The sequence below is a fragment of the Salmo salar genome, chromosome ssa04 (genome assembly GCF_905237065.1).
Source record: "Salmo salar chromosome ssa04, Ssal_v3.1, whole genome shotgun sequence".
Classification (NCBI taxonomy): domain Eukaryota; kingdom Metazoa; phylum Chordata; class Actinopteri; order Salmoniformes; family Salmonidae; genus Salmo; species Salmo salar.
In genome coordinates, this window is record NC_059445.1 from 83,030,509 (window position 1) to 83,057,064 (window position 26,556).

The following is a 26,556-nucleotide window of genomic DNA, read 5'->3' on the forward strand; positions in this document are numbered from 1 at the left end:
CGTTCCGCCCACACCGGCTGTTGAGTCATGAGTACGCACACTCTCCGTGACATAGAACACAGAAACGCCCATCTGCAGAACGCGGAAATAACAATTCACCAGGTTGTGGTAGATTTTTTTTTTTTTAAATACATTAATCGAGGATGCGGACTACATTTTTCTCTCCGATTAATCTAGGATGATTCATCTATTATAAAACGTATATTTGTTTTGAACCAGGCTAGCTACCGAAGTTAAAGTGCGGTAGGTGGGAAAATAATCAAGTCTGTGTGATGTATTGTATGATGTTAGTGCCAAATGCTGGCTAGCCAGACTCATTGTCTCAGTGAGGCGTAAATGATTTTCAATCTTGTAATCACATTTTGTAATGAAATAATGAGTTGGTTGGCATACAAGTAAACTTATATTTGCTTGTACTTCATAATAATAAATATATATACTGCTTAGCTATCTCGTTATGCAAAAGTCTCAACTGAATCCTGAGTAGGCTGCCGGCACTGCATCTGTGCTAGATGCGTCACTACAGACCCTGGTTCGATCCCGGGCTATCACAACCGGCCGTGACCGGGAGTCCCACAGGGCAGCGCACACTTAGCCCAGCGTCGTCCGGGTTAGGGGAGGGTTTGGCCGGTGTAGGCGTCATTGTTAAATAATAACTTGTTCTTAACTGACTTGCCTAGTTAGATAAAGGTTCAAAAAATATATATAAAAAATCTTTGCTATGTTCAGCTCTGACTTCACCTCATTGAAGTTGAAATTAAAACATTCATGGTGCTTTCAAGACAATTGGGAACTCAGAAAAAACGAGGTCAAATCATGACGTCAGGGATCTTCAGGTTGGAAAGTCTGAGCTCTAGAAAGATGCCTTAGTTTTCGACTTAGAATTCCGAGTTGGATGACCGTTCAAAAGATTCCACGCTCGTTTTTTCCCCCCCGAGTTCCCAGTTGTCTTAAACGCTCTAAAGTCTGAGAGTTCTGAGGTCCCAGTTGATTTGAATGCGGCATCAAAGGTAGATTCAGCGGGTGCACAAAGTAAACAGCTTGTCGGGTCAATTTCCACAACAACTTCATTTCGAACTTGCAACTTGTTTTATTCTATTATTCTAGAGTGTGGAAGCATAAGGCTAAACTTCTGTTGAAGTTAGAAACAGCTGTTTTGGTCCCATACCTACCAAGCTTAAGCGTAAAAGGTAAATCCATTTGAATCATATTAAAAGATAGAGGATGCATTTTTTTGTATGTGCCATTATAGCTTCTGTGACAGCATGGGCAGAGCTATTGAGGCTATCTCCATTTTGAAGTAGTCCATTTTCTTTTTTATAATTGGCTGATCCCTCCTGATGACCTGGTCGGACACCACTCCCAACAGGGTCACCAGGAGGGATCAGCCAATGAAGTTGGAAGTCTGACCCAGTTGACGACATTAAAATAATGGAAGCCCTCTTCTTCTTCTTTTTCCTTGAGGTTTAATGGTGGTTGGCATCCAATAAATGTTGCATTACCGCCATCTGCTGGACTCGAGTATAACTCCCTTATACTTTACTTGAAAAAATAAAATAAAACAAATACCCTACCATCTAACACTACATTCACACACAAAAAAAAAAACCCTACTCCACTATTTAAATCTATTTAGTTCTACTTCAGGCCAACAACCTGAAAGGATGGGACACCACCACTCAACACACCCTGTAACTCTGATATCAAGTCTCGCACACCCAAATACCTCTGCAGCTGCCACCACAACCTCTATTTTCTGCGACTTACGTTCCATCCCTGCAGTACAGTTGATAACCATTGCTATAAATGCCAAAAATCCAATCTTACTGAAACATATATCACTTGATGGTTTATCCCTGTTCTGGTACAGATCTACTCGTCACACCACTTCTCTCAGGATCCCTCCACCATTGACCTATCTTCCTCTACTTTCTTCACTGCCTCAGCATACGACAACTTCTGCACTACTCTAACCCTGGAAACCTCAATCTGCCTCTCTCACAGGGGACATTTCTAATCCCCAGCCCCATGGGAACCCCATCAATTAAGACACACCTACTCGTTCTAGGGTATTTTTATTTATTTATTTGTAGAATAATAGTGACGACATCAAAACTATGAAATAACACATATGGAATCATCTAGTAACCAAAAAAGTGTTAAACAAATCAAAATATATTTTATATTTGAGATTCTTCAAAGTAGTCAGCCTTTGTCTTGATTATTAAATTATTTATTTATTAAACCTTTATTTAACCAGGAAGGGCTCATTGAGATTTAAAATCTCTTTTTCAAGAGCGTCGTGGCCAAGATAGGCAGCACCAAGTCATTATAAAAATTACAGACAAACAACATGAAAAACTACAATTAATCTAGTAAAAACCATAGAATTCACAAGAGTATGACAGCTTTGCACACTCTTGGAATTTATATTTTTATTGAATTGACAATTTTACTTCTAAATACTACCACGAAGATGATCGCCGGTCCAATGGTCATATCTATTCTATTATCTATATTTCTATATCTATTCTATTATCTATATTTCTATATCTATTCTATTATCTATATTTCTATGGTTTCAATAGGTTTCCTATGGAGGATTGAGAGTTTAATTTAAAACAACAGATATTCATGTCAACATTCTCTGATGTGTGGACCTCCAACCATCTTTGTGGTACCATTTTGAAAAAGGTATTCTCACCCTGTATTCAAGAGCATGTGTCTCAACCGATGGCGGGCACAACACGCCCCTTGGATGATGTAAAATAGGGTAAACAAGCAACAAGATAATAAAATATGAAAAATCTGCGTTTATGCGTTTTAGATAATTGACGTTAAAGAAAAATTTATACTTTTTTTTAGTGAAACGTTTTTTTTTCTCCAGACATTATACAATTGTTTGAAAACCCTGTTTGTAAGCTTTTAAATAATATTTAAACCATTTATCTTTTCAAGTGATGAAGACATGGATGTCTCATTGTATATTGGGGTATGCAAAAATGGGTTAACTTTGAGTACCTGAATGTTTTGTCATTCAGCTCTAAAAAGCCACTTTCTGACCACTTCTACAATGGGCAATTATGTATGGAAGGTTTTGTTCTAATCTAAAAGTGGTGCCGTCAAAAAGAGATTGAATTCAAATGGATTTTACCCCTGAAGAAAACCCATCCGCATGCTCAGATACTGTGTCTAACTGTGTGCGAGCGAAGTCTTGAATCTCGCTCACTGCAATATCTGCAGTGCTTCTAGAGGCAATGTTATTTCGCTGAGTTTAACTTTTAAGGGGTTAGGGTAATGGTTAGGGGTTAGGGTAATGGTAGGGGTTAGGGTAATGGTTAGGGGTTAGGGTAATGGTAGGGGTTAGGGTAATGGTTAGGGTAATGGTAGGGGTTAGGGTAATGGTTAGGGGTTAGGGTAATGGTAGGGGTTAGGGTAATGGTAGGGGTTAGGGTAATGGTTAGGGTAATGGTAGGGGTTAGGGTAATGGTAGGGGTTAGGGTAATGGTAGGGTAATGGTAGGGGTTAGGGTAATGGTAGGGTAATGGTAGGGGTTAGGGTAATGATAGGGGTTAGGGTAATGGTAGGGTAATGATAGGGGTTAGGGTAAAATAGGGTAATGATAGGGGTTAGGGTAATGGTAGGGGTTAGGGTAATGGTAGGGGTTAGGGTAATGATAGGGGTTAGGGTAATGGTAGGGTAATGATAGGGGTTAGGGTAATGGTAGGGGTTAGGGTAATGATAGGGGTTAGGGTAATGGTAGGGGTTAGGGTAATGGTTAGGGGTTAGGGTAATGGTAGGGGTTAGGGTAATGGTTAGGGGTTAGGGTAATGGTAGGGGTTAGGGTAATGGTAGGGGTTAGGGTAATGGTAGGGGTTAGGGTAATGGTTAGGGGTTAGGGTAATGGTAGGGGTTAGGGTAATGGTAGGGGTTAGGGTAATGGTTAGGGTAATGGTAGGGGTTAGGGTAATGGTAGGGGTTAGGGTAATGGTAGGGTAATGGTAGGGGTTAGGGTAATGGTAGGGTAATGGTAGGGGTTAGGGTAATGATAGGGGTTAGGGTAATGGTAGGGTAATGATAGGGGTTAGGGTAAAATAGGGTAATGATAGGGGTTAGGGTAATGGTAGGGGTTAGGGTAATGGTAGGGGTTAGGGTAATGATAAGGGTTAGGGTAATGGTAGGGTAATGATAGGGGTTAGGGTAATGGTAGGGTAATGATAGGGGTTAGGGTAATGGTAGGGGTTAGGGTAATGGTAGGGGTTAGGGTAATGGTAGGGGTTAGGGTAATGGTAGGGGTTAGGGTAATGGTAGGGGTTAGGGTAATGATAGGGTAATGATAGGGGTTAGGGTAATGGTAGGGGTTAGGGTAATGATAGGGGTTAGGGTAATGGTAGGGGTTAGGGTAATGGTAGGGGTTAGGGTAATGATAGGGGTTAGGGTAATGGTAGGGTAATGGTAGGGGTTTGGGTAATGGAAGGGTAATGGTAGGGGTTAGGGTAAAGGTAGGGGTTAGGGTAATGGTAGGGGTTAGGGTAATGGTAGGGTAATGGTAGGGGTTAGGGTAATGGTAGGGGTTAGGGTAATGGTAGGGTAATGGTAGGGGTTAGGGTAATGGTAGGGGTTAGGGTAATGATAGGGGTTAGGGTAATGTTAGGGTTAGGGTAATGGTTAGGGTAATGGTTAGGGTAATGGTAGAGGTTAGGGTAATGGTAGGGGTTAGGGTAATGGTAGGGGTTAGGGTAAAGTTAGGGGTTAGGGTAATGGTAGGAGTTAGGGTAATGTTAGGGTTAGGGTAATGGTTAGGGTAATGGTAGGGGTTAGGGTAATGGTAGGGGTTAGGGTAATGATAGGGGTTAGGGTAATGGTAGGGGTTAGGGTAATGATAGGGGTTAGGGTAATGGTAGGGTAATGATAGGGGTTAGGGTAATGGTAGGGTAATGATAGGGGTTAGGGTAATGGTAGGGGTTAGGGTAATGATAGGGGTTAGGGTAATGGTAGGGGTTAGGGTAATGGTAGGGGTTAGGGTAATGGTAGGAGTTAGGGTAATGGTAGGGTAATGGTAGGGGTTAGGGTAATGGTAGGGTAATGGTTAGGGTAATGATAGGGGTTAGGGTAATGGTAGGGGTTAGGGTAATGGTTAGGGTAATGGTAGGTGTTAGGGTAATGGTAGGGGTTAGGGTAATGGTTAGGGTAATGGTAGGGGTTAGGGTAATGGTAGGGGTTAGGGTAATGGTAGGGTAATGGTAGGGGTTAGGGTAATGGTTAGGGTAATGGTAGGGGTTAGGGTAATGGTAGGGGTTAGGGTAATGATAGGGGTTAGGGTAATGGTAGGGTAATGATAGGGGTTAGGGTAATGGTAGGGGTTAGGGTAATGGTAGGGGTTAGGGTAATGGTAGGGGTTAGGGTAATGGTTAGGGTAATGGTAGGGGTTAGGGTAATGGTAGGGTAATGGTAGGGGTTAGGGTAATGGTTAGGGTAATGGTAGGGGTTAGGGTAATGGTAGGGGTTAGGGTAATGGTTAGGGTAATGGTAGGAGTTAGGGTAATGGTAGGGGTTAGGGTAATGGTAGGAATACCCTTATATCCTGATGGCTACTGTCCAATACTTTATGAGGTGTTGGAATGAGGATTTTCTTTTCCTCTTTTGTAGGAAATGTCAAGTCAGAAGGAATTGAAGGAGGCGTTCGTCAGCAATCTGAATGGGACCAGCCTTGGGGAAGTTGCCCTGGGCTCCTTTCTGGCCCCACTGTGCCTGATCAGCAGAGGACTGTTTCTGATTCTATACCATCTGGGCAGGGGGGCGCTCCCCCTCCCCTGGATCGCCCACCTCGTCCTGGACTTCTCCATGATCATACTACCCCTGGTCTTATCATGCACCGTTCTGAGTGACATCCTTCACCTAGTCATCCTGGGCCTGATGGTTGTGTCTGGGGCTATGCTATGCTATATCTACCGTACCAAAAGGCCAACCAGACCCAGGGAAACTTCTAAGGACACTGTTGCCAAGAGCTTCTTCCAGAGCCATGTTCAGTGCAACCAGGTCCCCTTTGTGACTATCTTTAGAGTCCTGGTCAATGTGAAAACGGCCATTAGCATTCTAGCTGTCGACTTCAGCGTGTTCCCAAGACGCTATGCCAAAACAGAAACCTACGGAACAGGGGTTATGGACTTTGGTGTTGGAGCCTATGTCCTCGCCAACGCCCTCGTCTGCCCAGAGGCACGGAGGAAGGAAGTCTCAGGATCCAAGTTAAGCCAAGTGGTTAAACAGCTCGTGTCTGTCTGGCCCCTGGTCATTCTAGGCTTGGCCAGGCTGGTGAGTGTCAAAATGTCTGGTTACCACGAGCACGTGTCAGAGTATGGTATGCACTGGAATTTCTTCTTCACCCTAGCCATAGTCAGAGTGGTGGCCTCTGTGCTCTTGGCTCTGTTCCCTGTCAACAGGTCATGGCTACTGGCCCTTCTGATTGGAGGACTTTACCAAGTGACCCTGGAGATGTCTGAACTGAAGTATTCCATCATCCACAACAATGACAGGACGGGAGGCTTTCTGCAAGCCAACATGGAGGGGGTTTCATCTGTTGTGGGCTACATAGCCATCTATATGGCAGGGGTCCAGATTGGACTGTATGTAATGCGACCAAGGACACTGGTCAAAGAGTGGATCAGAGTGATTTGGAATCTCTTATTGGGAAGTGCTGTGCTGTATACTGCCCTGATCCTATGTCAGGCCTCTGTTGAGCCAGTGTCTCGCAGGATGGCCAATCTACCATTCTGCCTCTGGACTATTGCCCAGTCAATGTTTTTCTTATCCTGTTTAGCAACTGCTGATGTTATTTTGTTTTTTATGAAAACGGTATCAGGTTGCGTATTGGTGTCGTCTTCCTGGTATCCTTGTAGAAAGGAAGCTTCTGTATCTGAGGAGAAAATGGAGAAAAAAGTTGAGGGACTTTGTCTCATTCAAGCTGTGAACCGTAATCAATTGTTGTTTTTCATGCTTGCCAATTTACTAACTGGAATCACAAATGTGTTAGTAGATACATTCAACAGTAGTGATTACATTTCTGTGTGTGTTTTGCTGTCATACATGTTCATAAATAGTTTTGCGATATACATTTTACATCTCATGAAAATCACAGTAAAATTCTGGTAAGCACAATGCCTGCCTGTTGTTCTTATTTTAAATAAGTCATAGAGACTTATTCCAATAAACTGTAGTGTTTCGTTTTGTTACATTGTTTTTCATATTATAGTTGATGTTAAAGGTCCTGAACAGTCATTCTGATTCCCATGTAAAAAAGCCTTTTGAGTGACTAAAATATCACCTGTAATTTTTTTATTTTTAGAAATGCTCAAATTTTTTGAAAAACTAAATTTTTCTCTCATGGCTAACTACCAGGAAGTTAGAAAAGACAGGCTGAGTGGGCGGGGATCTTATATTCATGAGCTCGCCTTGAGAGACAGCTCTTTGAAACGCTCTTATGTTAAGCAGCGTGGACGTAGTGAGCAGTGTTGCAGTAAAATCATCTCAAGTTAATTTGGTGATACACTTAACAACTCAAACATCAGTAACCACGTTTTTATGTGGGTAAAGTCATACCGTATTAAAAGAAAATCATGACAGCTGTGATGAAAACTGGTAGTTTGAGCACAATTTTTGTAAATGCCGACAGAATTCGTTCATTCGACATGGTGGGATCTTTTTGTGTCTGTAAAATTAATTATGCGAAAAATGGTGGTGGAAATGCCTTTATGAGCAAAAATATCAAAGTAAACTTGGAGTCACTCGATGATATGTTGTGTGGTCCGCCCACTATGACTCTGGGAAACCGGGCAGTTTATTAGGCTACAGATTAAATAACTTATGATGAACTTCACAGGGTGGTGAAAGTGCACGGTGATGAGCTTATGCACAAAATAAATATTTGGATCTACTTAATTCAATTTTGGACAGTAGTTACACCTAATGGAAACAGGTTATTTTTACTTGAAATTATTATTACAGATTTACTTAATTTACTTGTGTTGTTCAAACACTATTGAATTGAGAAATAATAAATGTGTCAGATTGACCAAATGTATTTAAGCATTCGTGTTTCTAACACAACTGGGTCAGAAAGCATGCAGTTTATTAGGCTACAGATGAAATAGATTATGAGTAACTTCACAGGGTGGTGAATGTGCACGGTGATGGACTTGATGCTCCTTTCCAATAAATATCAAGAGTCTTATTCTGATGACATGATACTATTTTGTAAGAGTGAAATAATCTCATCATGTAGGCTATACCCACACTGTATCTGCCAGCTGTTGGCTAGAGCGCACGTGCCAAGACCAGAGTGGGCACAATCGCTAATTTAACGCAAAATGTTTTGTGACAAAACCTTCAGTAGAGTTGAAAATGTGATGGAAACCCATTTAGCGTGTATTTTTTATTTGGTACATGGGAATTGAACAGCAAAAGTCATTTTTATGTGCACTACGTCATCACGCACAGCCAAGTAAATTTGATGGAAAATACATCTCTAGTGGGGAAATGCACATATTGTTTTTTATGCAGATTTTAGAATATTAGCATGAAAATCGGTCGCCATTTGGATGAAAGCCAAGCTACTGATGTCAATTTGTTTTATACTTCTCCCGTTTGGCATGTCTGTTGCTATGTGGTTTACAGCAGCATTGACGGATGTGTTGACATGACAACTGTGTCAGAGTTTTGAACTAACCTACCCAATTAGCTAACACCAGACACAGGTGAAGACCTAGCTAGCCAGTAACTAGCTAACACCAGTATCTTCGCCATAGACAAATAGTATAAACCACGCCCCTCGGAAAACACGCCTTCTCCGATGTTGGTTACAAGGTTGATCCTTATTTAAGAGAATATCATGTTACCATTGGTGTATTAAAATGAGAATTAGGGTGATGTCAACCTATCCCCTTAATAATCCCGCCTCCTGAATCCAAGCGTTTGATATGGGGAGGGGACCAGTAACTTTATGATCAAACTTTATCAATGTAGAAGCAACAGAAATTTTTCATCATTTGGTCACCAATACTTTGATCTGGTTTCATCCAAATATCATCACATTTCATGAAAAACATGATTTTGACTGTTCATGACCTTTAAAGCAAAAGTTGCCATTGTAAATATTATGCAAATATGTTGTACAAATATGATCTCTTGATAATAAACTGCTTTCAAATGTTTCGTTTTTTAATTCACATTTAATGTTACTTTGATTAAATATATTATCATAGAGCCAGCCAGGAGAAAAAAATTGTTTAGGTCCACCAGGAATAACATTTCCCCTCTTTGTCGACCCCTAGCGCTCGATTTTGAAAAATAATTTCCAGCAGGGTTAGTGCTATTAATAATCCTTGGGACGGCCATAACACCCATTGAAGTCGACATTTCAAATGGTTAAGGCAGGATTGGATTTCCCAAACTCGGGAGTCGAATGGGGTGCCCGTTTTGGTTTTTGCCTTAGAACTACACAGCTGATTCAAATAATCAACTAATCATCAAGCTTTGATAATGTGAATCAGCTGTGTAGCTAGAAACCAAAACGTGCACCGAGCTTGGGAAACGCTGGGTTAAGGTTAGGCAAGGGTTGCGGTAAGCCATTTCGCAACACTCGCATTAACATCTGTTAACCATGCGTATTTGACCAATACAATTTGATTTGATTTGAAGAGAAGTATGCCACAGATAGAACAATGAGACAGATATTCCACCAGATGTATAAATGTGAAGCATCCGCTTGGCGTTTCCGCTCACTACCAAATATGGTAGTGAGAGGAAGTCCAGTGGACGGCAATGGGAGAAGATGGAACGAGATGGATTTTGGCCGATATTCTGCTAATTTTCTCATCGATGAAACATTTGATCTCAATACAGTTCTCTGTTCCCAAAACTATATGTTACGAACAGAGTGGACAACGTTTTTTTTAGGCTTTACCCTTTGTTAAAGCACAAAAAAATGCAGTTGTTTAGAAGGAGTACAAAGGCGAATTGAGTTTCTGCACATGCGCACTTTACAGAGTAGGCGTTGTCTAACAGAAATATGCAAATCTTTAATAGAACGCACCAATCGGATCTCGCTAGATCGTTCTTAGCTTTGCCCATTTTCTTACTTGTTCTGCCCACTATAACTCTTTGTTTTCATTTATATACGACAGGCTGTGGTTTTATCTAGGTTTAGTTATACAAATCTTTGGTCTCTCGTTGCCATACCTCCAAAATCACGAGGTTAAAGTTTGGTTAGGGACGTCCCGATAATCCCGGATTGCACAAACTTTGCCCGGAAGTTATTTTTTTGGTTCGTACGTCTTGAGGGCGAAGGTTACCGCCGGCACATACACCTCTGTCGCACTTGTTTTGTTTTTTTTTGTAATAAAAAGACACCTTTTAAAAGCGGGTAAGTAATATACGACGATTGCTTGTGTCTACAAAATTATGTCATTATAAGTTCGGAAAGGAGTGTCCGTTTTATTTAAGAACATGGACAGGATTTGTTAACTTACTCTGAGGCGAGAGCTAACCAGTTATCTGTGGCATTCTGACGATTCAATTTGATTAGAATTTCCTCAGACCCTGAAACGTAGCTGCTACATAGCTAACTTAACATAATGTTAACCACAACTAGTTACTAGTAAATATGAACAAAGCCAAATGGTGTAATCTAACACATCATGACTGGGAGTTTTTGTATTTTCTTAAAGATTTTGCACCTCAGTTTCAAAAACCAACTGAAGTTCTCTCAAAACTAGCGAGCTAACTTTGCTACTGTAAGCACCATGCTAGCTAGCCAGCGTTTATTAGCATCCACTTAACTAGCGTAGCCAGCAAGTTAGCCATGATAAATATGCCAGAGACTTGGTACAATTGGTCAACCACATAAGCGTTTTATTAAGAATACTCGAGAAATTGTTGCCGTCGCCATATTTGCATATCATTTAACTAGTTAGTTAAGGATACATTGCAATGTCAGCTTCCAATTTTATTATTCGTTAACTTTTGATATTAAGTAATGACAAGGCATAGAAGTTGAAATGACCCGCGGTGTAAACGTTAGCCCTAGCTATTGGTGAAACTGCGACTGTTGGATTTGCTCAATCTGTCCCCACTGTGAACAGGCAGTATTGCTACCACCACGACAAGAGCTGGAAGACATGGCGCGCCTGGTTGCGGTTTGCAGGGACGGGGAAGAGGACTTCCCTTTCCTCGCAAGACAGATTCCCTTGTACATCGATGACACTCTCACGGTAAACATTTTTACCGTCTAGCACAAGGTGCTGTAGTTGTTTGAAAGGTTTTGCAATCAGGTACTCTTCTGAAAGAAGCTAGCTATGTCGACCAGGAAACTCGGGTCAAATGCTTTAACGTTAGTTGGGAGCGAGATGACTAATGTAACTAGGCCTCTCCGACAACTAGCGTTAGCAAGCTAACTTAGCTAGCCCGATTCTCCAACCGGCTTTCCAGTCAGCAATGTTTGCTAGCTATTTTGGCATAACGAGCTATCTCGATCTGTCATGAATTTGCAATGATTCCCTGATGTACGTTATGCAATGTATTTTGGATTTACGTTTCTGAGCTGTTAGGCCAGCCTAACTGACCAGCTAACCGGCAAACTGTTACTTGTATGCGGTTGCTAGGTAGCTTGTTAGCTGGGTGGGTGGCTAACTTACATTTTTATCATTTGAGCAGCTGTAGCGTATTGGATACTGAGCCTGGACATATGTTGGCTATGCAGGAACTGTATGGACAGGTTAATGTTGAAATAGCATTCATTTAGTGGATAGCTTTACCCCCTCTACTTAGCCTGTGTATCAGTCACGTTGTGGGATACTTGTGCTAATGACACTTTCACTATCAATATATGCCCCTCTTTTTATTACAGATGGTGATGGAGTTTACTGACAGTGTCATGAACCTTGACACTCACCAAGTCAACAGCTCTCAGATGAAGCAGTTTGTTGAGGTGAGTGCTGTGACAGAAGATTTGGGTTTACCTTTCAAACATGGCTTGATAATATTTACCCGTAAGACTGTTGGTCATACTTTGCTCACGGATTATGCCTTTTTATTTCTTCAACACTTAACTATTACACTATTACTAAGTCAAGTGTTGTCTCGTGTGCCTGCCTGCTTCTGCCCCCCCCCTCAGCATCACAACATGCTGAAGCAGCAGGACCTGAACATCGCCATGATGGTAACTTCCAGGGAGGTGTTCAGCGCCCTGTCCCAGCTGGTGCCGTGTGTGGGCTGCAGGCGGAGCGTGGAGCGCCTCTTCTCCCAGCTAGTGGAATCCGGGAACCCGGCACTGGAGCCCCTCACTGTGAAACCCACCGGCGTGCTGTCTGTCACCAAGACCTGCATGGCCGACGCAAAGACGCTCTACACCCTCTTTTACGTCCACGGGTGAGCGAGACGCGTGTCGCAAGACTAATACTCCTGTTACCTTCATACTTACTTGGCCTGTCAGACTGCTTCACTTGAAGCCTACCTTTTATTGACCTGTCACAAGACCCACTCTTGCTGTGGCCTGTCTTTTATCTGTACTTTATTGGCCAATTTACCTAAGAAACAATCTTTCTAAACTGTGCCCTCGATTGACAGCAGAGATATTGCATACAATTTCTTACGGCCATGTAAGAATCGTGTGTGTGGGGGGGGGGTGTTTTGTGTTTCATTACTTACATATGCTAAAATCTGACAACTATGTTTTTATGGTAAACTATTAGTATAAGTAATGTGCTAGACAGGAAAATAAACATGTTTTTTTTTATTTTTTTGTAGGTCAAAGTTGAATGACATGATCAATGCCATTCCAAAAAGCAAAAAGAATAAACGCTGCCAGTTGCACTCCTTAGAAACACACAAACCTAAGCCTTTGGGGTGAGTCACATTTAACACCGCTATTTATCATCTGTTAAACTGCTTGTATTGAACTTCATGTCATGTATGATACCATTTTTGGAAAAAAAAACAAGTTGCAAAGCCTGTTCTCTCAGACCTTGTAAATTAAATGTTGGCTGAATGTCCACATTTGTCATACCAGGGCCAAACTAGGCTATTTGAAACTGCAGTAAGTCATTTGTGATGTGCAGTATTGTAGTGTCTTTAAGATATCTCTGAATCTTTAGAGGAGAAGGCAGCGTAGACAAAAGGCTAGGTTTAGAGAAAGACAAAGATGGAGGAGCCAAGACAGACAGCAGATGTAGCTTCGTTTTTCACTTTGGATCCCTTCAGGCCCCCAGCAGGTAGGAAGCAAAGCAAACACAGCTCGTTCGTTCAGAGCGTTTCTATGTGACATTTCTGGATGCTAGTTAGTTAGCGTCAGTCTGAAGTAGTTTACTCCATTGTCTGGATCGTGTCATACATTATGTTGTGCACATGTACATCTGTGAAGCTCTACATTTTTTTTAAGGTAAAATACTTTTGAGTTAAAGAGCATTTTAATTTGGATTTATCCAGTGAATACTTGCCAATGTTAAGTTGGCATGCCTGTCCTTTTCGTCACCTCTATTGTGAAGCTGACTTGATAGGTTTATTTATTGAAATAATATGCTGATTTGAGTCGTGCATGATGTTAACAATGGGGGGGGGTTTGCTGCTGACAGGGGAAGCTGGATGGATGTGTGGGAGCTCATGTCTCAGGAGTGCAGGGACGAAGTCGTCCTGATCGACAGCACCTGTCTCCTGGAAACCCTGGAAACATACTTGCGCAAGCACAGGTAAGTCACGGTAATGGTTTTAAGTAATATAGGTCATGTTTACATCCAATGGGCTTCATTTTTGCATTAGACTGCTTGGAAATTGTACTAGTGTTTTAATCTTCCCTTCCCTTCTCTTCCTTTCAGGTTCTGTACTGACTGCAAGAACAAAGTACTGAGAGCATACAACATCCTTGTAGGGGAGCTAGACTGCACTAAAGAGAAGGGCTACTGCGCTGCCTTGTACGAGGGACTCCGCTGCTGTCCCCAAGAGCACCACGTCCACGTCTGCTGTGAGACTGACTTCATGGCACATCTCCTGGGCCGAGCCGAGCCTGAGTTCTCCGGAGGTTACGAGTATGTACACTGCTGCCTTTTCCCTTTGTTCTATAATATATGTTCTATACACGTGTAGTAACCTTCAGTACTGGACAAATAAATTGTCATCCTTAAACTTAAAGAATTATTTATTTTTTCTAAAAATTTGTTGAAAGTGAAAGAAAAACAGTTTGGTCTCCACATATTATTGTATTTTCAACATTACAGAACCAATTTTATTATTGTTCAGTTTACAGTTTTTATTTTAGAAAATTTCCTGGACCAAATGATTGCACCCCCCCCCCCACAGCTAGTACTTGATTGCACAGCCTTTAACTGCTCTATTTCTTCAGTGTTTGAGGGGTGACCCCACATACTGCTGTTGTCAGCACTTGCCATAGGTTTGGATGGGATTCAGCCACTCCACAGGGATGGAAACTAAGTCACCTTTCGGCGAACTTCACCGTTTCGAATCTAAAATAGGTGACCTATGCGATTCGTGTAGATCCGATGAGAAAAGTATGGGAGGGGGGGTTTGGATCACTACTGGCTGTAAGCGAATGAGTGATGTGGGTTTGGAGCAAGACTGTCTGCTGTATCCCTTTACATTACATTTACATTTCAGTCATTTAGCACACGCTCTTATCCAGAGCGACTTACAGTAGTGAATTCATACATTTTATTTTTTTTTCTTCTCCGTACTGGTCCCCCGTGGGAATCGAACACCATGCTCTACCAACTGAGCCACACGGGACTAGGTATCCAAGGCTGAGCCAGTCGTTCACATAACAGAATGTAGCGCAGCACCTCGACTGAAGAAACGAGAGACAACCAGCTTACTAGTTACAGCGTCAGCTAGCGCTGTGGGAAGGCAGCTTGCCGTTTACAGCAGCACGTCGCCTACACGATGAGGTAACGTTAGGTGAGAAGCTGTAACTTTACTTCATGAGCTTGTAACCGAAAAACAACTGGCATTTGGAAAGTTTTTTTGAGGTGAGGGAGAAAGTGTGTTGTTGGAACAAGTATTAGCATTGTTAAGTATCTTGCTAACGTTTAGCTGGATCGTATTCTCCGTTAGCAAGCCAGAGTACTGTTGAGCAACGTTAGCCAACTTAAAAATCAATTATTTGAGCCGTTATGGTGTGAAAATTAGCTTGCTAATAAAGTGAGACGGCTAACGTTACAACATCAGATGAGGTAACATTAATAACCTAACCAATTCGTTTAATAGTATTAACTGGTATACGAGTCCTTGCCGTTGTTGTGCGGAAATTCCCCCATTTGCCATAATTTTGCAGCGACTTGCTTGCTAGTTGAGATTTTTGCTCTTCTTTTCACTCCGTTGTCATTTTAGCCTACATTTCACTGATCTTAATAGCAGAAAGCATTTTTCTCTGCGGTTTTCGGTTTGGCTAAAGCCCTGGATGGCTGCCCATGTCGCCCATACCCAAATCAGCTCCTGATTTTTATTACATTTTAGTCATTTAGCAGACACTCTTATCCAGAGCTACTTACAGTAGTGAATACATACTTTTTTCTTCTTCTCCGTACTGGTCCCCCGTGGGAATCGAACCCACAACCCTGGTGTTGCAAACACCAAGCTCTACCAAATTAATCTCTTTGCTAAAATTCGTCATCTCTCCCATGTCTTATTCGACTAGTATTTTTTTAAATGTAAGCATAATTCAGCCATAGTTGTTCTGAAATGTTTATTACTTCCCAAAGTTTTACTCCCTCCTCTGTTTAATATAACACACATCATTAATTATTAATTTCGGTTTCCTATCCTGACGTGAAGTTTGTTCTATAGAAAGTATTTGACTCTGTGTGCCACAGAAAGTATTTAACTCTAGCCACAAAATGAAGGAAATTATAAGGGGGAGCGGGGATTCTGGCACTTCCTCAAGTTATAACATGTTAGTTGCTTACTGGACCCTGGAAATCTGTGTGAAATTAGTTAACTAGCTAACGAACTAACCACTATCTGTTAACTAGTGTTTTCCCTCAACAGTATGTGGTTAACTTTCAGAATGAGAGAATTGGGTGAAAATGAGGTGTTGCTTGTTAAACAATTGGATTCAGGGATCAAGTGTAGCTGGGCCTGGTTTAACCTGGATGCCACTATAGAGGTGAAAGGAACAACACACACTTTCCCTATTTCTCACTTTTTCAAAACAGTGGATAAAAAGGGGTATGCCAGGTATACTCTCTGCCTGAAAGAGAGAAATTATGCCTACAAAGGGTCTCATGCATGGCTGGCACCTTGTAGAACAGATGTCCCCAGGCAGAAAGTGTATAATGTGCAGTGTAGCCCAAAGATATTGTATTGTTGTGTTGAACTTGACAGTGAGGGGGGGGGTGTATTATACTTTTTAAAATTTGTTTTATTTTACTCAGTGAATGTTTTTGCAGACATGTAGCCTTGTGCACTTGATCGATGTCTATTATAGTGGCCACTATAATAGAGCAAAAACAGAATGCCTGTTTCATTCTAGTTCTACTTTTTTTAAACAATTTTTTTTATTTTTTTTTTAAATCCCAAGTGCAATATTTAGATGTTTGTGTGGTCATAAGTGTTCTATAAAGGCTGTCATGACTAACTGCAATATTGGTGTTTTCTTAAGACTTGAGGTTCATTTGCAGTGAAGTCTAGGCAACAAATAACAATGGCATGCTTTCTTTACACTTTTTAGCTGTGAGTTAGGTTCACATTAACCACTATTTTACACACAGACTGATCATATTCTTTTGTTTTAATTAATTAAAACCTGCATTTCCTCCTAGCAGGAATTTTTGTTGTTGCATGTGCAAAAGAAAAACGTGAGCATGACATCAGCAGACTATCAGGTGTTTTTGGAGTCCAATATTTAAGTGTCCCAAAAACTGGCTCTCCATTGAAGGTCCCAAACACACATCAAAAGCACCCAGGTATGGTTCAAGAATAGTTGCTAGACTGTTCTGGACTCTTCATTGGAAGAGTCCAGATCTGAATCACATCCAAAACCAGCGAGTGCAGATAACAGAAGTTGATGGAAGGCATCCCTTAAACATTGAAGAAGTAGAGGAGTTTGTTGCTGAAAAGTGAGCAAAACTTCTGGTAGAAAGGTGCTGCAAGCTCATGGCTACAAGGAGTGTTTGTCTGCAGTTGTCTTGGCCAAAGGCTGTGCGTCCAAGTACCAGCTCTAGGACAGTGATGTAGTCCAGTCACTTAACCTCGAGGTCTAGTCCCTAATGTCCAACTCTGAATCCTTTATACTTCTTTATACAGAAGTCCCTTGGTAGTTCTGAAAGTAGCTGGGGTTTTTTAAGCAACATTTCATTACACTAACCAGGTTTCGATCCAACGTTTTTCTGAAAGTAAAGTACTTTGGATGAAAAATGTCACAACGGGCCGGTTTCAAAGGGCAAATTTTGTCGGTGAACTTTTCAAATGTTGACAACCAAAATGTTCTCGACAAGGTGGGATCTTTTTTATGTCTAACATTTATGTGAGAAATGGCTGTGGAAACACCTTTTTTTTTAATGTCAAAATATTAATATAACCATATCGAAGTAAACTTGGAGTCGCGCAATATGTTGTGTGGTCCACCCATTACGACTTGGGAAGGCATGCAGTTTATTAGGCTACAGATGAAATAAGTTATGAGGAACTTCACAGGGTGGTGAATGTGCACGGTGATGGACTTGATGCTACTTTCCAATAAATATCGAGAGTCTTATTCTGATGACATGATGATCGATGCTTGGCTGCTGTTTAACAAATAAGTTATTTTACTCTTTTGTCCATGATAATCTCATGTAGGCCAGTTGTTGGCTAGAGTGCACGTGCCAAGACCAGAGAGGGCACAATCACTATATAACTCAACAGTTTGTGTGACAACCATAATCAGAGTAGAAAATTAGATGGAGTTATTTTTATGTTCACTACGTCATCAAGCACAGCCTTTTATCTGCAACAAGTGAATTTTTATGGAAACTGGTCTCTGGTGGGAAAAATTAGTTTTTCATGTGAATTTTAGAATTCTTTTCTGTCGCTACTGTTTAAATCCCAGTCAATTTTTGTCCATACGATGTCTTTTTAAAGTTTACAATTGTGTATTTAGAAAATAAAGTTTACAAAAATACAATTGCTTCTGCAATGTTGAAAATCCAATAACATGGTGTGGAGCCCAAACTTTTATTTTTTTTTCCCTTTTCATGTTCATTTCCTCATGTCTTGTAACATAAGGAAAGTGCCAGTATATTTGACCAGCACTATAGTAGTGAAGTATGATTCACTCTGCCGTTGACCTTCTGATGTACTTAGTTGTAGTTCTTCACTAACTTTTTTTTTGTTTTGCTAGTTAAATGTTCTAGAATTATGACGTTCTAGAATGTCATATATATAGAATTTAACATGCAAATTCGAACACGACTCCTGCCCCTCTCGCGTTCAGGCGCAGAGAACGGCACGCCAAGACCATTGACATTGCGCAAGAAGAGGTGCTCACCTGCCTGGGCATCCACCTGTACGAGCGACTGCACAGAATCTGGCAGAAACTGAGGGCAGAGGAGCAGACCTGGCAGATGCTCTTCTGCCTCGGCATCGACGCTTTACGCAGAAGCTTTGAGGTTTGTTTGCACAATGCCTGCCAGCATTAGGCTACCGAGCTTATGTGACATAGACATGTTTTATTGATGGAGGTGATGTATGGCGAGTGCTTTCCCATCCGACACAAGTCTCTGTTTACAGTGCGGTGGCATGTCAGTGTATGTATTGACTCATTTGACATACATTTTTTTTATATGTTTATTTAGCCAGGACTCCTCTCTTTTTTTTTTTATATATATAATAACGACTTGGTAACACCCATTTCCCCAGACGGCGGTGGAGAAGGTGCAGGGCATCAGTCGCCTGGAGCAGCTGTGTGAGGAGCTGTCGGAGGAGGAGAGGGCCAAGGAGCTGAAGCAGGAGAAGAAGAGACAGAAGAAGAAGAACAGACGCAAAAACAAGTGTGGCTTCGACGTGTCTGAGCAGGAGGCCGGGGGCAAGGACAAGAGCCTGGATGAGGTAACGCTTCATCGTTTTCCCCACACACACACACCCATACACACCACACCACACACCACACACCGCACAAACACACACACACTGAGGCAGCATGACAACAGGGAAATACCAGTGAGTCTGTTATAGGAAACTGTCCTCGCATGCCATCAGCACACTTATTCCACATTATCTGGTTAACCTCATCCAGGCTAACCATGTTATTGACGGATTAATAGTGTGTTCTTTTTGTGATCTTGTTGTTCACACATTGTGTTTCAGACGGTCAAAATGCCATCAGTAGGTTTAAATGGCAAATATAGCCATCAAATGTTGTTTTAAATTCCTTAACTCTCCCTGCCCATAACACTGTCCTCCCTTTTTCTATGGTCTGGCCATTTAGGGACGTTACTCTAATACTGTCCTGTCGTTCTGTTATCGCCCCCCATGCAGGGTTCATTAGAGTCTGTGGAGAGCGGTGGCTGCAAGGCCTGTGGAAGCCGAGAGGAGGAGGAGGGTCATGTCAGCTGTGTGGAGGTTGTCGTCACCAGCAACGAGAGCACTACTTCCTGCAGCTGCCCAGATAGCACCGTGCCCATCCTGGGCTCTCCTAAAGTCAAGAAAGGTAATGCTGTCACCACCATCCAACCATCACTCAAGACCAGACACCTGACCCTGGGTAAGATCAATCTTACCAATGACAGCCGTCCTTTCTGAAATGTATTTATTTGATTTTAAGGGACCATGTACAATTGAAATGTGTATCTCAAGATGTGATGTATTTATATCCTAGCTAGACAGCTAATTGTCATCTTCGGTCACGGTTGATGAATCGACAGGCTGAGCTCTTTGTGTGTTCCAGTTCCATGTATATATTTAATGGTTTTCCCTTTATTCAGACAGGAGGCAGAGTAGCAGTGGGCTTGGGATGTGTACCCACACTGACTGTGAAGGTGTATATTGTCAACAAGCTGTTGTCCGGCTTATCGTTTTTACATCTAAAATCATGGAAATTGTTGCTTTTATTTTATTTTTTTATATATTTTTTTTTGTTCAGTGTAAATGCACAATTTGTAAGCTATTCAAAATAATACCCTAGTCTTTTACGATCAACCATTTGATTGACTCTATAGGCTTAACGGAGTTTTATCTTATAAAGTTGTTTTGCGATTTTTAGCATTTAATTAAAAACAGTAATAATGAGTGAGAACAAATAATTGCAAGCGACTAATGGAATAGGAAGTTGAAACAAACCCTGAAACGTTACAGCCTTACTTGACTAAAATCCCTCCTGGCGAACCCAAAACAGACAATAATAGGCTATAGACCTACACATAGGCTACTGTCAATAAAAGTTTCAGTAGGCTAAACATTACTTAGAAATTCATTATTTATATTATTTACCAAGTGTTTATTAATGTGCTTGAATTGCACTATGAACAGTAGGGCATATAATCTTCAATAAGGGGGGACAAAAAATACATAAATTATGAGTTGGAAGTTGTCTCACTAACAACTTTATTTTGAAAAGCTTACAAATTGTGCATTTACACTGAACAAAAATATATATATATTTTTGTTTACAGTTAGTTTCATATAAGGAAATCAGTCAATTGAAATAAATTCATTAGGCCCTATTTTATGGATGTCACATGACTGGGAATACAGATATGCATCTCTTCATCACAGATACTTTAAACAAAAAAGATCATGCTGAAACATGAGGTGATGGCGGCGGATGAATGGCACGACAGCGGGCCTCAGGGATCTCCCCACGGTATCTCTGTGTATTCAAATTGCCATCGATAAAATGCAATTGTGTTCGTTGTCCGTAGCTTATGCCGACCCATACCATAACCCCACCGCCACCATGGGGCGCTCTGTTCACAACGTTGACGTCAGCAAACCGCTCGCCCGTAAGACAAATAGGCCTATTATCCAGGCTATGCCTTTTGCCTATCGAACTGCAAATCCGAAACGTACAATCAGATAAAACAAATGATTATTTATAACGTTCTTTGTGACCCTATTTTAATTATTACCAAAAATAACAAATGAACATTGGCTTAGGCTAAAAATAAATAGCCTTAGCATATTAGGATGTGCATTTTGAAATGTACACATCCTAAATATAGGCATAAAAGTTACAAAATAAGTACTAAAATTATCTAAATTAGTGCAACAAAAACTGCAAGTAAGTCTTAAGGTTTGACAGAATATTTTTTTTCTCCTGTGCTCGGGGCTGTGTGTCTCTGTGTCCTCGGGGCTGTGTGTCTCTGTGTGTCCTCGGGGCTGTGTGTCTCTGTGTGTCCTCGGGGCTGTGTGTCTCTGTGTGTCCTCGGGGCTGTGTGTCTCTGTGTGTCCTCGGGGCTGTGTGTCTCTGTGTGTCCTCGGGGCTGTGCGTCTCTGTGTGTCCTCGGGGCTGTGCGTCTCTGTGTGTCCTCGGGGCTGTGCGTCTCTGTGTGTCCTCGGGGCTGTGCGTCTCTGTGTGTCCTCGGGGCTGTGCGTCTCTGTGTGTCCTCGGGGCTGTGCGTCTCTGTGTGTCCTCGGGGCTGTGCGTCCTCGGGGCTGTGCGTCCTCGGGGCTGTGCGTCCTCGGGGCTGTGCGTCCTCGGGGCTGTGCGTCCTCGGGGCTGTGCGTCCTCGGGGCTGTGCGTCCTCGGGGCTGTGTGTCCTCGGGGCTGTGCGCCTCTCTGTGTCCTCGGGGCTGTGCGCCTCTCTGTGTCCTCGGGGCTGTGCGCCTCTCTGTGTCCTCGGGGCTGTGTGCCTCTCTGTTTTTTGAATGAGATGCTTCTAGATTTGAATATAGGCCACAATTTTTTTTTTTTTTTGATATTATTAAAAAATAGTGCAATGAGGAACCATTTTAGGGGAAGTTGATTTACCATGTCTGGCAGGGAACACCACAATGTTTACCTCTTCTGCCCCAGAGTAGTGAATTCAGCAGGATGATGGACTTGTAAATGTTAACAGTTTGTAGTCTGTCCATCCTTTTCCCTGAATCTTTTTGCATATTCTGCAAGTGACTTCGGTCAGGTCTTTGCTGCTGGTCCTGCATCTTTATTAGAATGACATTATGCACCAAATCACAGTTCTGTTATAACCAATGTGTAGTTTATATTGTATTTTTCCTGCCATTTTGACACCTACGTGCACACACTAATATCTGGACAGGATGATGTGTCATTCCAGACATTGCCCAATCCTAGTGTGTGTGTGTGTGTGTGTGCGCACACCATGAACAAAAGTATGTGGACACCTGTTGGTTGAACATCTCATTCCAAAATCTTTGGCATTAATATGGAGTCGTCGTCGTCTGTCCCCCCCCTTTGCTGCTAGAACAGCCTCCTCTCTTCTGGGAAGGCTTTCCACTAAATGTTGGAACATTGCTGGAGGGACTTGCTTCCATTCAGCCACAAGAGCATTAGTGAGATCGGGCTCTGATGTTGGGCGTTAAGGCCTGGCTCGCAGTCAGCGTTCCAATTCATCCCAAAGGTGTTCAATGGGTTTGAGGTCAGGGCTCTGTGAAGGCCGGTCAAGTTTTTCAACACGATCTCAACAAACCATTTCTGTATGGACCTCGCTTTGTGCACAGGGGCATTGTCATGCTGAAACAGGGCATTCCCCAAGCTGTTGCCACAAAGTTGGAAGCACAGAATTGTTTAGAATTACATTGTATGCTGGGGCGTTTAAGATTTCCCTTCACTGGATCTAAGGGCCCTAGCCCGAAACATGAAAAACTGCCCCAGACCATTGTTCCTCCTCCACCAAACTTTACAGTTGGCACTATGCATTCGGACAGGTAATGTTCTACTGGCATCCGCCAAAACCAGATTCGTCAGATGGACTGCCAGATGGTGAAGCGTGATTTATCACTCTGTTGCTTTCAGAGGCAGTTTGTAACTCGGTAGTGAGTGTTGCAACCAAGGACAGACACTTTTGTGCTTCAGCGCAAGGCGGTCCCATTCTGTGAGATTGTGTGGCGTACCACTTTGCGGCTGAGCCGTTGTTTCCCCTAGCAATTACAGTTGACCGTGGCAGCTCTAACCGGGTAGAAATTTGACGAACTGACATGTCGGGAAGGTGGCATCCTATGACGGTGCCATTTTGAAAGTCACTGAGCTCTTCAGTACGGGTCTTTCTACTGACAAAGTTTGTCGATGGAGATTGCATGGCTGTGTGCGCGATTTTTTTTTAAAATTTTTTTATTTTTTTATTTTTTTTATACACCAGTCAGCAACGGGTGTGGCCGAAATGGCTGAATCCACTGAAGGGGTGTCTGCGTACTTTTGTATATATGTAGAAGCATTACCAGCTAGACCAGCCTCATTGAGTTTATTATTTATTTAATTGTTTGGTCATTTCTTTAGGTCTGTCGCCTCACAGTAATGGGAGTGACTGTGGTTACTCGTCTAGCATGGAAGGCAGCGAGCCTGGCTCACAGGAAGGATGTGACGTCGCCTGCACTGAGGGTATCTGCAACCACCACGAAGCAGGTTGGTCCATCTTCAGTTAATGGTCCAAATAGTACTGGCTAGTTGTGTCAAAGCTAAAACAAAATTGGGATTTGTAACGTTAAGAAAGAAAAAAACTATCCCGAAAACCCCCCCCCCCCCACACAAATTTGAATCACAGTACAGTTATTACAAAACATATTATTTTCTGTGTTAAGGCCTAACTAGAAGATAACTTTCCCCAGACCTTTACAGCCTGTCATTTTAAATAAAACCAGAGTAAGGAGGGGAACTTTAGGCTACTTTTGTGAATTTGCGAGGCCTGTAAGACAAGACATTACGAGATACAGATTACGAAGTCGTATGTGCTGGCTCACCTGCTCTTTCTCTCTGCTAATGATGCGTGTGTGTGTGTGTTCAGTCTTCGGTCTGTTGCCTGTAGAATATCCTAGCCTATTCATTGATGATAGCCTTTGCTTTACTGAAGTTATCAGATATTGCATGCCAAAACATTGCGAGGTACTGCTTTCCCTCGCTATTCACATGGAATTTAATGAATTTGTCTTATGGTTTTAATGGACCCCCCCCCCCTTGTCATCTCCTTGTCGTCTTGTCATCTGAAGGAGACTACTTGTGTGGTCATCAATGTGCTGAAGACAAGGAAGAGGATGGTATGGACAGCTGTGTGGAGTGCTGGGCCAGCTCTGAAGAGAACACCAAGGGCAAGAAGAAGAATAAGAGAAGAAAGAACAATGGCTTGTTATCTTACTATCAGGTGAGATGAGAATGTCCTAGGATGGGATTTAGCAGCAATTACTGCTTTAAAAAAAATATATATATGTATATAGTATTTTCCCATTCATATAGTCTATAATTGAAATTGACCTTTCCCCTAGCCAGATTTTCTTGATGGGTACGTTAGCCTAGTCAGAGATGTGATCTGGTCATGTCATTCATTGTTTCTCAGGCAAAACTAATTAAAAATAAACTTTTTTTTTTTTTCTTTCTCAACAGGGTCCAAATGCAGAGGTATGTGTTGTGGAAGAGAACAGGAAAGGGCAAAACACTGCTGCAACGTCAGCCGTGTGCAGAACCAAAGAGACGTGTGCCCAGTTGTGCCTCGACACCTTTTCTAGTATCGCACTGCAGTTACCGTGTGCAGAACATCGAAAGAACCTCAGCCATTATCTGGAGGATACCAGTGCCAAAAGTCTCATTGAACTACTGGTCAGTGACGTTTTTTTTCTTCAAAAAGTTGGGATGGTCACTTCAGTGTTGACGTTATTATTTGTACTAGTTTTGAGTTCCATACGGAGTGGTAGGATGTAAAACATTTGCTTCAACGTGTGTGTGTGTGTGTGTTTTGAAAGTCCTGTGTGGCTCAGTTGGTAGAGCATGGTGTTTGCAACGCCAGGGTTGTGGGTTCGATTCCCACGGGGGACCAGTATGGATTTTTTTTTAAATTAAAAAATGTATGCATTCACTACTGTAAGTCGCTCTGGATAAGAGCATCTGCTAAATGACTAAAATGTAAAATGTAATCAGTGCTTTTTTTTGTTGTTGTTGTACTAAAAACAGGATGACTCTGAAGTGACTTCAGATGAAGAGAACTGCCTCACGCAGGATGAGATCCAGTCGTTTGTGGACAACAACAAGTCCTTCTACAACAACCGTGACCAGTACCGACAGCACCTGAAAGATAAATTCACCAAGTACTGCCACGGAGGTGCAGATTGGTTTGCTGCCGCCACCACCAGCGTCAATTAATGAATTAGCTGCCGTTGCACTACTCTACTGTCATGATATCTTGTTGCCGGGACAACACACATGGTGATTACCACCCCTCTGCTCGCACCGCCTTTTAAAGGAGAAAGAATTCACTAGTGCATTTTAGTCTTGTTCAATGATCCCCCCCCCCACACCCCCTCTTTGTTCAATGATTCCCCCCCATACCCCCTCTTTGTTCAATGACCCCCCCCCACACCCCCTCTTTGGTTGAAGTACATGTGGTTCTTATTTTCCCACCTCTGTTCATCTTCTGTCACCTCTTCCTGTTCACCTTATCACACCGTCCTTGTTGTTGTCGTCCGTCCCACCCTGACCAAACCCGGTTTCTTTTCTGGTCTCATTTTGTAGGGCTGTTGGTTTAGAGCACAGTGGGTCTGTTAATTAAGCTTGCAAGCTGTGACATTAGGGTTTAGATGTTAGTCTTGTTTTTTTGTTTTGTTTTTTTCTCTTGTCTCTTCCTCTGTGACGCTTCATTTTAGTGGGAAAAGTTGTACCAATAAATGTGTACAGAAATTATATAATCTGAATAGATTTTACAGTAAAACATCCATTTATAACAGGGGTTGGATGTGATGTTAAGAAGGGTGCAATGTGTAAAATTGACAAAATAAAGAATATTTATTAATATGCATTACAAAATTGTGCTGTAACTTTTTTTTCCCCCCCCATTCTGACATGGCAACCAGGTCATGCTATGTTCATAAAGAACCAGGAGATGGCGTGATGTGACGAGGTTACCCTCACAGATTGGGAGCTGTAATGTCAGAACAGTATACTTTACCGTCATCGGACTAATAATTTAATACCTATATTTTTTTTATTTTTTTTATAGTCTGCATTACATTTTCACACACAGTTTTGCAAGAACTTAAGTTCAAACTAGCTGCTCTTGGTGGCGAAAGAATGCAACACGCATGTGAAAGTTACATGATGACAAGGTTTACTATTTTGCTATACTGTAGCTAAGTACTCCTCTGACTAGTTAAATAGTGAGGATTACGTTTTGTCTCCTTAAAGATACATTCAATGCTTAAACTGTGTGAATCGTTCGCCTTGTTCCAGACATATTTGTGATCTCGAACCACCATTTTATTTGCAGAAGTATTGGATTTTGAGTGTGTGTTCGTCACTTTCTTTTACCCGATTTTGTCTTATGAGTCTACTTTTATACATAATTATACTAGCTTCTAAAGAATAAACTATCCAGGGCCCGCTTCCCAAAAGGATCCCGAAGAATCATAGGAACCAGTGATTCT

At 41.9% G+C, this 26,556-nt stretch overlaps 2 protein-coding genes across 5 annotated transcripts; both read left to right on the forward strand.

Moving 5' to 3' along the window:
- Positions 1–40: 40 nt before the first annotated feature.
- On the forward strand, positions 41–9,206 carry pigw (phosphatidylinositol glycan anchor biosynthesis, class W). Of its 3 annotated transcripts, none has more exons than XM_014198288.2 (2): positions 41–102; positions 5,650–9,206. In XM_014198288.2, the coding sequence occupies exon 2, from the start codon at positions 5,653–5,655 to the stop codon at positions 7,147–7,149; it is 1,497 nt and encodes a 498-aa protein (XP_014053763.2). In that variant the 5' UTR covers positions 41–102; positions 5,650–5,652; the 3' UTR covers positions 7,150–9,206. The 3 variants fall into 3 exon arrangements, with proteins under 3 accessions (XP_014053763.2, XP_014053764.1, XP_014053762.2); XM_014198289.2 differs by having other exon boundaries at positions 58–243; XM_014198287.2 differs by having other exon boundaries at positions 66–105.
- Positions 9,207–10,142: 936 nt separating this feature from the next.
- On the forward strand, positions 10,143–25,934 carry ggnbp2 (gametogenetin binding protein 2). Of its 2 annotated transcripts, none has more exons than XM_014198285.2 (14): positions 10,143–10,417; positions 11,136–11,264; positions 11,900–11,980; positions 12,167–12,420; positions 12,799–12,897; positions 13,623–13,736; positions 13,863–14,072; positions 18,470–18,644; positions 18,895–19,083; positions 19,513–19,738; positions 23,429–23,554; positions 24,136–24,287; positions 24,527–24,739; positions 25,091–25,934. In XM_014198285.2, the coding sequence occupies exons 2-14, from the start codon at positions 11,172–11,174 to the stop codon at positions 25,277–25,279; spliced, it is 2,121 nt and encodes a 706-aa protein (XP_014053760.1). In that variant the 5' UTR covers positions 10,143–10,417; positions 11,136–11,171; the 3' UTR covers positions 25,280–25,934. The 2 variants fall into 2 exon arrangements, with proteins under 2 accessions (XP_014053760.1, XP_014053761.1); XM_014198286.2 differs by having other exon boundaries at positions 19,513–19,684.
- Positions 25,935–26,556: the final 622 nt, after the last annotated feature.